Here is a 13,475-nt window from a genome sequence, read left to right as displayed (position 1 = left end):
TTTTCTCTCAATCCGTAGACAGTGCTCTATCGACTGTTAGTTCCATTCAGCATATAGTCTAATTCTTAATCGCTGTAGCTGAAGACGGTAATGGACTAGTCAACGACTAGAAAGTTCCACAATAAAGTGCTGGTCTTGTGCACATTTTCTTGTATTTCACAACGTTGGTATGAAGAATTCTATGAAGAATAATGACCATGAGATTAAAGAGAATCATCGGCATAGTAGAATGGCAAAGCCACAAAGAACTGGGCCAAAACCGTTGACCAAAGCACATTCTATCCACCCTTCTCCTCGTCCTCCCCCGCTCCCTACAACACCAAAAATCAGCTTTTCAGTTTTATCTTTTTTTTTTTCACGCGACACGTCACGGTGCTCTGTGGTGTCTGGAGAGCGGCGAGCCGGAGCTCACTCAGTGACACGCCGCCGCTGTCTCGAGTGTCGGTAGGCGGTGCACCGGCCACCGCAGCGTTCAGAGTGGTGGGCGTTGTCTCTGCGGCCGGTGCTGTCCGCCCATCACCTGGCGACGTCTCTTATTAATGCGGGCAGCGATGTGACATTTGCCGGCAGCCACAAACACACGCGCGGAGGTCGCTGACACGGACGTCTCTGCAGTCTGCTTTAAAAAGAAACGAAGCCACGTTAGGGCATTCCCTGACACTGTGTCACCCACAGCGGCCAGAAAAGGCATTGTCACTGTCTGCGCTTCCGGCAGAACTATCAAATTTTTACCCCATATCCCTGATGACTGCTACCGGTTTTGGCAGTTCCTTTTTTCCTTGAGTTTTAATTGTATTCACAGTGATAGATCGAAATTTTGTCTTATCATTACGAACCACAGCAGTAATAACATACGCTTTAATAAAAGTGTTACAACAAAGACAGCTATTTACTTTTCTGCACGACACAGTGTTGTATTGTAAATTCGTATTTATTCCGAGCAATTTCGGTTCTTGACCATCATTCAGAAACACTTCCACCGTGAAATGTACAACTTCGAAAGCACATACAATAAAGCAATCGTAATTTTCTACTTACAAAAGGTAAACAATAAAGCGTTCATATTTCATACATCAAGCAACATGAAAATCCCATCCCTATTACAATCAGAATTATTGTGTTCAACAAAACAACAAAGTTTCACAACGACGTAATGTTGCCCAGTTAGCGGCAGAGAACATACTGAACGTACGATTGTAAGTGCGACAGAACCAGTTATGTAAGTTACCAGAGAAAAGAAATTACATGACAAAGATACAACCATGGCAGTTATGAAATAAGTCGAAGTAAATTCACAGAAAATTTTTATACAAAACTAGGGTCCAAAATGGAAACATATAACCACACAAACCTAATTTTTTTTATACATGATGTAATTAAGCAGTTAAGCAAGAACATCATAGGCCTTTTATGGACAACATAATGTCACTGTATCCAACAAAGTATCTCACGTCTACTATAAAACGAGCTGCCAAACTACATTTGTAGAAACAACATAGTGCGTTATGTGATACATTTTAGTGACTCCTAGAGAGAAAACATGAAATACAAACGAAAACATGGGTGAACACTGTGAATGCATCTCTCAATAACTGGGGCCAGAATTTACAATGCAAAACAACTCTCCAGTTTCAGTTTTATGACAACGTGATCAATCTGACTAACGTGACCTTTTTTTCCATTGTTTTGAAGTACAGCGTCCGTCTCAAAGTGAATCACAAAAATGTAGAAAAATTAGTTTTCACCACAAAGTTTGCAATAGATCAAATCAAAGGTTATGTGGCACAGAAAAATTTCGTATATAGTAATATAGCAACATTTGTAAAACAAAGAAGGTAATAACCAGCATAAGTATCGTACACATGAGTATTCCCTAATTAAGAGTACAAATGTTAAACTCACTGAGGAACAAGCATTAACTTTGAAAGTAGACGAGAGAAATTCCGTTGTCATTATGTACATTACACTAATTGTTAACCTAAGATGGTATTCCTTTTATTGGTTCTAACTATCTTTGGGGCAGGTCTTAGCTGTTAATGATGCCTTTAATGTTTCATTTCAGCGTGTTGGTTCCTTTTTCAAATGACCTTTACTTTTTAGTCATCAGTCTTCTGGCTGATGGTTCCATGTGGCCTGCCACGAATTCCTCTCTTGTGCCGACATCTTCATCTCAGTGTAGCAATGCAAGCTACGTCCTCAATTATTTGCTGAATGTATCCCTATATCTATCTTCCTCTATAGTTTTTACCCTTACAGCTCCCTCTAGTATCGTGGAACCTATTCCCCGACGTCTTATCAGAAGTCCTATCATCCTCTCCCTTCTTCTTGACGGTGTCTTCGATGTATTGCTTTTTCTCCGATTCTGCGCAAAACCTCGACATTACTTACTCGAACAGTCGGTTCTAATTTTCAACAGTCGTCTGTAGAGCCACATTTCAGATGGTTAGATTATTTTCTTTTCGGTTTTTCCCACTGTTCACACATCACATCCATACAATGCTATGCTCCGAACGTACATTCTTAGGTATTTCTTCCTCAAAATAAGGCATATTAGCAGACTTCTGTAGGCCGGAATTCCCATTTGCCAGTGCTCTCTCTCTTGATCTCTCTTTCCATCATTGGTTATTTTGTTGCCTAGGGCGAAGAATTCCCTAACGTCATCTATTTCGTGACCATCAATCCTGATTAAGTTTCTCGCTGTTCTCATTTCTGCCACTTCTCATTACTTTCGTGTTTTTTCGATTTACTTTCAATCCATACTCTGTACTCATTAGGCTGTTCATAGAATACAGCAGATCATGTGATCCTTCTTCGCTTTCACTTAGGATAGCAATGTCACCAGCGAATAGAGTCATTGGTATCCTCTCACCATGAATTTTAATTCCACTCTTGAGCCTTTCTTTCATTTATACCATTGCTTCTTCCGTGTACAGGTGGAGCAGTATAGGCAAGAGATTACATCTTTGCTTCTTCCGTGTACAGATGGAACAGTAGAGGCGGGTGATTACATCCTTGTCTAGCACCCTTTCTAATCCGAGCACTTCTTTCTTGGTCTTCCACTCTCATAGTTTCCTCGTGGCTCTTATACACAATGTACATTACATGCCCCTCCTGTAGCTTACCCTTGTTTTCTTTATAATCGAAAATCTTGCACCATGCGCCATTGCTGCTTTATTCAGCTCCAAAAATCCTATGAATGCGTTTTGAATTTTATTCAGTCTTCCTTCCATTACCAACAACAACGTCATAATCGCCTCTCTGGTGCCATTAACTTTCTAACGCCGTACTTATCTACATCTAACACATCCTCAATTTTCTTTTCCATTCTTTTATATATTATTCTTGTCTGCAACTTGGATTCATGAGCTGTTAAGCTGATTGTGCAATGATTCTCGCATTTGTCAGCTCTTCCAATCACCGGAATTGTGTGGATGATATTTCTGCGGAAGTTAGATCATATATAGTCAGACTCATACATCCTACATACCAATGGGAATAGCCGTTTTGTTGATACTTTCCCCAACGATTTTATAAATTATGATGCTATGTTATCTGTTTCTTCTGTGGTAGTTGATCTTTAATCTCCCAAAGCTCTTTTAAATTCTGATTCTAATACTCGATACCCTATGTTTACTAAATCGACTCCTGTTCCTTCTTCCATCGCACCAGACAAATCTTCCCTCTCATAGAGGCTTTTAACGTACTCTTTCCAACTATCTGCTCTCTCCTCTGCCTTTTACAATGGAATTCCTATTGTACTTTTTGTGTTAACACCCTTGGTTTTAATTTCACTGAAGTCATTTCTTTTTCGATTTCTTCACGTTTCTCATTCAGTCACTTTGTCTTAGCTTCCCTACACTTACTGTTTATTTTATTCCTCAGTGATATGTAGTTCCGTATTCCTGAATTTCCCTTAACATGACCTTATGAAATGAATGTGATATACATATAACTTGTTACATGCACTTTTCTTAGAATCTTAGAACCCAACAGTAATGTTTTTTTTAATCATGAACACTCCTACAAGATGGATCTTAAGGTTTACGAAAAGTAAGATGCTATAGATAAGATTAAATACTGAGAATGTCCTTATTACTGTATAAAGGTATTTTAAGTGTATACTGCATTCTTGAACATTAATCCCCAGTACTTCTCCACTATCTACTCTGAAAATTTTATAAGTTTCGTACTAATTGTTTATGTAATGTGTTTATAATTACTCTATGTTTTTAAGCACCTTGATTTATATCCCGTTAATGAGAGACATTTGCACTGCACTTAACAGATTTTTAGTTTTTTGTTTCAGGTTTTACCTTTCCATGACATATTTCAGTGTTTAATATATTTGGCAGTGTTGGTTTCTGATTGCAGAATGATTTATACACAGTGAGTCGACAAATATACTTCGTATGTTGTCATTATGCTATACACATAGCTTACTCTTTCACAACTGTGCTTCCTTGACTTAATAATTTTAGAGTTTCACTGTAGTCCTACACTCCGGCTCCAGGTAATGATACCTGCACTGTATTCACGCCTTTTTTAATTTTTGTGTCACATTTTCTCTCTGTAGTATATTTTAGTGTGTCACATAAAGGACTTTTTTCTTTGAAGATTATAAAATGTCTGTTGTTCATATAGTAAATATGACATAAGCTTCTTGTATTCTTTGAAATTACTTTGTGTATATACGGCTCATGATTTTGTTGTGTAACTACTTACCCACATAATGAAAAGGAAAAAAGTAGATATATTCTGGTTCGTAATCTTAAATGTCACCATTTAGACCTATGTTTTTGTGAATTCATTTCTGTCGATGTGGTAAATGCAATGGTTTGCCACGTACTTTCTTTGGTCTGGTAACATGCATACCTGTTTTGGGCGCACTTAAAGACAAAATGTTCGGTTTGCCCTTTGCAGCTGAATGGGCCATTTTATATCGCTGTGAAGCTTTGTTATTAAGCAATGTCCCTGTAACAAGGGTACTATTCTCAAGTTGCATGACGTGATACATTTGAAGGCTTCATTGTTTTTCTTCCATAAGTACCAAATTAAGACTGGTTTATTGAATGCGCTTCCGGCACTGTACGTGTTTACATTTTGCTTCTTCTATTTGACGTTGGTGGATTTCTGGCTGATGGTCAAATGTCCGAAACCTGTCAGAATATATACGAATTTACTATTCAGATTTGTGTCATGCATTTCCTGCAGTAAATTTCTGCTGTTCATTGTCATGGGAAAAAATATTTTATTTACATTGTGTGTAAGGAGCCATGCCGAATTTCCTACTCTTCGCATCCCATTTACTTTGACCATCCCTAATAACTATTTGTAAGCAAAATAAAACAATATCAACCAGTGGACCATTAATTAACATGACTGCTTTTCTTGTAACATAGTTTGTTACGAACATGTGAACAGGTGGAGATTTTTTGATTTTTAATCCTCTTCCTCTTCCAGGACCTGATCAAAACGTATCACAATGTACCATACACATAAACATGGCGTTATTGAAAGCTTTAAATGAAAATAACATTGACCTTTTGTAGCAGCTCTCAGGTACCTGTGGGAGCGTAACTCGTTCACGAGCTGTAGTTGTAAGTAAGCGAAGGGAAACACATGGAAAATGCGAACTTACATTCTGTTTGCGATAGATGAGTAGCATTTCTATCTTCTCTTCATTAGTGTACCTTGTACTTACACAAACCCGTAACCGAAGACGGTTTACTGAGTGGACGTTGTACAATTTTATTGTGTTTCCTAATTTTCTGCCGACTTTAGCAAGCGGACTCGTTATGTCAACCCAGAGGTAAACGTTGTACTAGTACGGGAGAATCAAAGGCATTTCAGTGTAATGTTGTTAATAATATAACGTTTGGCTGAATATGTTCGTTACAGGAAGAGGGTTAACGAACAAAATACCCATACCGCTATTTAAAATGACGTATTGCTGTTCTTATCAATGTAACGATCAAAGTTACTGAAAGGCAATCACGCTCACAAATATCTCCGTGACGGCTAAACAACAATAAGTTTCTTCACATTTATTTTCTGCTTTGTTTCGGGAAAATAGTTATTTTGAGTGATAAAGACAATTATTACAGTGTCACATATACGGTGTTCCACACAATTCGTGTTACACACTTCTAGAGGTTGTAGAGGAGTAGATCAAGTTTTACGTAGGAAACCATGTATATTAATTCTTTTAAAATTACTTACCTCCAAACCTAATCAAAACACCCAGTCAGCATGTGTTTTATTGAAATTTGCCTTCTGAGGCGCAAAAAATAACACACGATTTATTGTTGCGTGATTACATGTAAAGTAATTGTCACATAAAAGTCTGGCAATTTAGCATGTTTATGAGGTGTGTTCAAAAATAGCGGGAATTTTTGTGTCTTCGTAATAATTTTATTTATTTGTCCACATCATGATTATGTCCTACAAGACATTCCCCATTAGATACTGTGCATTCATGATAACATTCTTACCACTTCTAACCCTCTCAAAAAGCGTTTTTAACTGATCTGTAAAAGGATAGCACATTAAGGTTTTCTTTACTTTTTGGAACAAGAGTGAGTCATGTGGCCATTTCTGACGGATACGGAGATTTGAAGATCGTTACGGCATTGCTTCTGGTAAAACTTTCACGAACAAGCAACTAAATGTGAGCGGGGCTATTATCGTAGTGTAAAATCCATGAATTGTTTCGACACCAAAATAGGGAGTTAGCTGGGATTACATTACTCAAAAGGCGTTGATCTTGTAAGCAGTCTTCCTTATCGCTCAAATTTTGACCTTGGGACAAGAACTCATCGTTAAAATGGAAGAACACAGTGAACATAACATTCACATTTGACAGCGCTTTTTTCGGTCTTAGCGATACTGAATGGCTCCAGTTGGATGATTAAACCTCAGTTCGACGTTATGTCTCTGCTGTGATACATTTCAGCATTTCTGCATAGATGTCGACTACATCAAGTGACACGTAAGCAACTTGCATTCCCCAGTGTCTTTGTCCGAAATTCAGTAATACTCGAGCAAATTTCGCTGTCGCAAATTTCACACTCAAAACATGTGAGAAAAATCTCATGTCATTACTACCCGATGTACCAGCAGCATTAGCAGCTCGTCTGATTGTGGTCTCGGGTTAGTCCATAATTATTTCTTTCACTTTTTCGACGATTTCGTATGTTGATGATCCGCTGCGGCTTCTACGGTGCTTGTTATTTTCTACGTCTTCGCGACAGTTTTTGAAAGGGGTATACCACTCGTAAACCCTTCTTTTGCTTACAGCACATTCACGTAAAGCAGTAGTTCAAATTTCTAAAGCTTTCTTACTCTTTATTTCGTAGTAATAGGAAAATTTAATACGTTGAGCCGTGTTGCGGCTCGCGTTGGTGCTGTTCGTAGGTTTCCGCCCTCTGTTGGAGGCCAAATCGTATCATTTAGTTGGCATGGTTGCGGTTGTTTGCCTTTTTCTCGTCTTGACTGGCGCCACTCGTTTCGCAAGCGTTGCCTGTCCGCTAGTGGCAGCAGCGCCGGTTATCGATATATAGTAACTGTTGCCCTATCTTTGGGGCGACGTCGTTGTTTTGCCGGGTCGTGGAGTGGCGAGTTCGGTTGGGGACTTGGGAGAAGTCAGGTCCGCACAGTGCGTGAACACACTGGGACCGCAGGCACCACGCGTGGACTGCCGGATGGAAGGGCTGAGGTCACGAGGGTGCACAACTTAGTCGTAGACCGGATCCAGCAAGCCTTAGGATGGGTGCATTTGAATTCAAGTAGAGAAACCTCCACCATTGTGACATCTCGCGATTCTCCAGTGGCTTGGGTTCATGTTGCTGCTCGTAGTGTCGCCAAGGCGAAAAGCGGCGAGTGGAATGCTTGGGGAAAATGGCTCTGATTAGCTTTCCTCGACTTATTATTACTATTTACTGCGTTCAACTTGATACAATTTGTTAAATTCAACCAGCTGTATCTTTCCTGCCTGGTGGCCGCTAACTCCCCAGTTACCTACCATGGGGGTTAGTGTATGTAGCGGCAGTGTACGTTTCCTCGCCTTGCCGCTGTTGTCCGGTAAGGCGTGTAGTTTTGATAGCCTTCTTGATTGTAAGCCGTTAGTGATTCTTCGACTCTGGTGGTAGAAATTCCTTTCTCGTTCTGGGGGCGTAGTGCAGTCCGCCGGTTCCGATTTGGCTTGTTGTCCCATTCTTTCATTTGGTTTATTGGACGTCAGGTAGCTTCAGAAAGATTATCTATCATTAGTCATTCCTTAGACTGCCACTAGTCTAAGTTACCATCTTGGGAAGTGAATGCAACTTTTGCCTGCCTATATCGTCGCTCGCGAAAGCGTTTTTTGCCGGACCTTCTCAGAGGTGAATTCCTGGAGCACCGTCTGTGACTGGTCTTTGTGTTTTATTATTGTATTATTCATTACCATACCTTGTAATTCCTACATTTAAGTTTATGTAAGTCTAGGTAATAGTTCCGGTCGCCTTCTGGAATTAATCAAACAGTGTAAGGATTGCGTTACAAGGTTACCATCATCTTATTTCACCCGTTTGGTGGTCAGTTGCTTGTTTATTTTAATTAAACTTTGCTTGTATTTGCTGTTTTACAGTAGGTTTCTAATTTTTTTATATAATTGCTATTTATGGCGTGTAAGGCCTTCAGCCTTGATTATGGTCATTTGCTTCAAAAAAATAATTCGATATGTGTATTTTAGCAGTAAGTCTTAAAACCTTATTTACTGTCATTCCTGGCATTTGATACTTTCTACTGTGCTTGTGGCCACTTACCTTTTAATATTTCAATACCAGTAAGTTTTAATTGCAGCGAGTTCTTAAACATTGTTAAGTTATTGCCATTCTTGGCGTGTAAGGCCTTAAGCCGTGATCACAATTGCTTGTTTTGTTTTTTAAACACTTTCTGTCTCTGTATTTTATTGTGATTTGCTAAATTGTAACCCACTGAAAACACCATTATTTACACAGTTGTTTATTCCTTCATTAATAAAGTGTGGTATATTTTTATTTATTATTGAGTCTGTAATCACTTTTTTAAAAATAAAAGTGTGTAACTGTAAATGACTACCAATAGTAACTGATTACGGCCCCGTCCACAATCTTATCTATTGACTACCAGGTTTCACAACTATCTGGTCCATTTTTATTTTTTGTTTATTTTTTACTTTTTTTGCTCCGTAAATGATTACTAAAATTATCAAGACACTTATTTTTAATAGCTGACAACAGGCTAACTATTCGATTCGTATAACATGGTATAAATACTTTTCAAGTCTTTTACCAAAGAATGGGATTCATGCAACGAGACAAATTACAACTTGTACACAGGTCGTATTTTAATACATGTTAATCAATTGTTGATTAATGTCCCTGAAACTTCTTACTATGTCTTTAACCGAATCTTCCATATGAAGATCTGATCAAAAATATCCTGACACACCTATGTTGTACTGAACTGACGACTAGATGTCAAAAGAAGCGGATCCGCTAGTATAAAAGGAGTGAGGGACTACCGAGTTGTGTTGTCAGCAGTGTAGCAGCAGCTACCGAATGATTCGGTAAAGAGCGCTCCATAGCTTTGAACGTGGACTGGTCACTGGATATCACCTTAGTGTCAAGTCCACCAGAGACATTTCAATCTTTCTGAAGCTGCAGAAGTCAGCTGTTGCTTATGTTATTGTGAAGTGGAAACAAGAAGGAATAACCACAGATAAACTATCGCCAGGCATACTTGATGTGCTCATGGACAGAGACCGTCGAACACTGAGGAGGGTTCCTAGAATGAAATTTTCTCTCTGCAGTGGAGTGTACACTGACATGAAATGTCCCGGTAGACTGAAACTGTGTGGCGTGCCAAGAGTCGAACTCGCGACGTCTGCTTTTTGCGGGCACGTGCTGTACCGACTAAGCTACCCAAGCACAGCTCTCGACCCATCCTCACAGCAAACAGTTTTAACCTGTCAGGACATTTCGTATCAGTGCGCACTCCGCTGCTAAGTGAAAATTTCATCCTAAGAACATCCCCCAGGTTGTAGCTAGGCCACGAATCCGCAATGTCCTTTCTTCCAGGACTGCCAGTCGTGCAAGTTTCGCAGGCGAACTTCTGTGATGGCTGGTTGGTAGAAGGTGAGGTACTGGAGGAAGTGAAGCTGTAAGGACGGTCATGATTCGTGGTCAGTCAACCTTTGTCTTCCCCATGAAACGCAAAGTTCCTGAGTTCGAGTCTCGGTGTGGTACACAGTATTAATCCGCCAGGAAGTTTCATATCATCACAACAACGCTGCAGTGAGAAAATTTTATTCTGTAAACATCCTCCAGGTTGTGGCTAAGCGATGTCTCCACAATATCCTTTCTTCCAGGAGTGCTTGTTCTGCACGTTCCGCATGCGAACTTCTGTGGTGTCTGGGAGGTAGAAGAAGAGGATCTGGAGGAAGTAAAGCAATGACGATGGGTCGTGAGTCGTTCTTGAGAAGCTCAGTTTAGAGAACACTTACTCGCGAAATGCAAAATTCCGCCGGCAGGTGTGGCCGTGCGGTTCTAGGCGCTTCAGTTTGGAACCGCGTGACCGCTACGGTCGCAGGTTCGAATCCTGTCTCGGGCATGGATGTGTGTGAAGTCCTTAGGTTAGTTAGGTTTAAGTAGTTCTAAGTTCTAGGGGACTGATGACCTCAGATGGTCCGCAGCTCGTGGTCGTGCGGTAGCGTTCTCGCTTCCCACGCCCGGGTTCCCGGGTTCGATTCCCGGCGGGGTCAGGGATTTTCTCTGCTTCGTGATGACTGGGTGTTGTGTGATGTCCTTAGGTTAGTTAGGTTTAAGTAGTTCTAAGTTCTAGGGGACTGATGACCGTAGATGTTAAGTCCCATAGTGCTCAGAGCCATTTGAACCTCAGATGTTGAGTCCCAAAGTGCTCAGAGCCATTTGAACCATTTTTTTTTTGCAAAAGCCCAGAGTTCGTGTCTCGGTCCGGCAGGAAGTTTTGATCTGCTAGGAATTTCGTTGCAGAGGGTGGTTGTGAAACACCGCATGGTAACAGCGGATGGAATAACTCTTCAATTCCAAGTATTACCTGCGGTGTAGCTAGCACAATGAATCCGCAAAGACTTTAAAAAAAATGGATGCAGTGGTCGATCAACACCTCATAATCTTCAAATTCCTATAGTCACTCTTAAGGGGGAAAACGACATTAGGAGGCTGTTTGACACTGATTTCTTGGAATTTTTTTTGAGGTGGGAAGAATTATTTAGAATTTAATCAAATTTTGAGATCATTTCATTTATATTTAGAACAGTCTTTGTGAATTTTTTTGAATAATTTCTGCCAAAAATAACAAAGTTACGCTGTGATGTCCGCTGAAGGTTGTGAGTATTGTTCTCCTACTGCGTGCAGTGTAGCCATTCCGATTTTCATCTCAAATCAAAAAGGTTTTGATTTTACATTAATAACTTATTTTCTGAGTATATGGATCTCAATGCAGATGAAAATAATGAAAATTAAAAATTTTCCCTAATTATGCAAAGATAAGTACCCTTAAAATCTGATGTCATCTCACAATTTGGTTGACATAATAATTTTATAAAGAATCGTAATATCAATTTTCATAAAGATCGGTAGTATACTTTTTGTGTTACACTGCCCACAAATGTGAAAAAAGTAATTTCGAGGTAAACGCGTTTGAAAAATAAATTCTCTGAAACAAGAAATTCATGGATGTTAACAATAGTGTAAAGTACTTACCGATTTATCTGCGTTTGCAGCACCATATAGTAATCCTTCTTCCTCATAGGCTTCGTTTTTCGCTTGCAGCAGTGCTTTCCGATCTTCCTTCGATTCCAATGAACTATGTTGATTCTGCCAGCTCGTGCATTTGTTCGGGATAATTGAAGCTTTGCATGCCTATTACAATTCCTGCCTCGTTCATGACCATCAGAAGAGACGAATTTCCTTCATTTGAGGAAATACGATGACAGTTGAACGACGTTTAGTCCGGAGTGCAAATACTTAGGAGCTAATCGCTGTATAGTGGAATTAAAACTTTCAATCGCATTTTGTGTATGGCCACCTAAACATATCTCCAGAAATTCATCCCTTTGTAAATCTTCATATAGTCCAAAAATTTCCTTCTGTGCATCGAGAGTAGGGTGCGGTTCACGTTCCCTTCCAAGAGCTGTTTGTTTCAAGGCTACGTTAGTATACAGAGAGAGTGTGAGGTAGTGCTCCGCCCTATTTGCACTAGAGCCTGTACTAATTTAATTATTAAATATGTGATCCGGCCAAGTACACTGTGTGTCCTTAACGGCAGTGTACCTAAGACATCTAAGCGAGGCCACAGCTGTTTCGTTACATCCTTGTGAATAAGGAAAAACATTCCTAATTTAAGAAAATATTTGATTCTTCCCCTACTATTCATATCTGTAGTGTTTCGATACAAATTCCTGGACGAGAGGCAAGATAGCTAAGACAGAATGACAAGCAGAATGACAAGTGTACTAACGAATTAAGCATACAATGGAAATTCAATGAAAATACAATTCTGTTGAGCCAATTATGGATAGTAATCTTACTGCCTTTAATTTCTTCCCTCTAGGTGTTGATAAGCGATTGTTTAAAACAGCACAATAGGCTACCCATTAATACGATACATTCTGTCTTTTCCGGCTCCCTGTAATTTCCAATCGGAACTGAAAGCCAATTAACGCGGGAAATTAGTCCATCAGTAAATCAGAGACTCTGTACATGAGCAGTAACGTACGCGGCGCGGAAGGCTTTTGTCATGGGAAATTGATACATCTGTCATTAACAGATTACCAAGTTCATAGTGCAATGCGTGGACGCTTCGAAGTTACTTTCTGCAACTCAAGCACTGTGAACCTGCATAGTTAGGCGTTGTTAATTGTACCAATTTGCTACTACAGATAGAGACGATACAAGAAACAAAACAAAAAAGTGTAAGACTTTCCATAACCTATTAATACTAATATGCGATAGGTAAATTTATTTTCGTAAAGAGGAACTTAAATATATTTGTTTGATCTTAAAGAGCGTCCAATTATAGGCTTCTGCTGTTCTTTGTATCTGGATACGCTTCAAACACAGTTGCCAACAAAACTGGACAGTATACCATTTTCCGTGTGAAGTGACATATATTCATTCTTACCTATTTTTGGTCGCAGAATCAAAATGTACCCATAGAAACATGATAAAACGTAAGGTCTTATAATGTTTCCATTTTTCCATTATCTCAAGACACAAGTACTTCAGCGTATGGAATTCTTAAGTATGGAAATAAAGGTTTGTTTTCATACTTTCAAAATGAAAGTTTAATATTTGTGTGTGTTTGTGTATTTATTAATTAATGTTCCTTCTACCTGAGACCATAAAATGTAAAAATCAAGATTGAATTATGCGCTGTGATTCAAATGCCATAGCATAACTTGCATGTTTATAGGC

General features: G+C 39.4%; 1 protein-coding gene across 1 annotated transcript in view; it reads right to left on the bottom strand.

The window, feature by feature from the left end:
- Positions 1–278: 278 nt before the first annotated feature.
- The window catches only part of LOC126095539 (uncharacterized), a 114,326-nt gene continuing 101,129 nt past the window's right edge, over positions 279–13,475 (bottom strand). The window contains exon 6 of the mRNA XM_049910320.1: positions 279–311. Within this exon, the coding sequence (XP_049766277.1) occupies positions 279–311 (33 nt within the window). The remainder of the gene's footprint in view (positions 312–13,475) is intronic.

Source organism: Schistocerca cancellata, chromosome 8, assembly GCF_023864275.1.
Source record: "Schistocerca cancellata isolate TAMUIC-IGC-003103 chromosome 8, iqSchCanc2.1, whole genome shotgun sequence".
In the NCBI taxonomy this organism is placed as follows: Eukaryota; Metazoa; Arthropoda; class Insecta; order Orthoptera; family Acrididae; genus Schistocerca; species Schistocerca cancellata.
The sequence above is the reverse complement of the archived record's forward strand: the minus strand, read 5'-3'. Positions and strand labels throughout refer to the sequence as shown.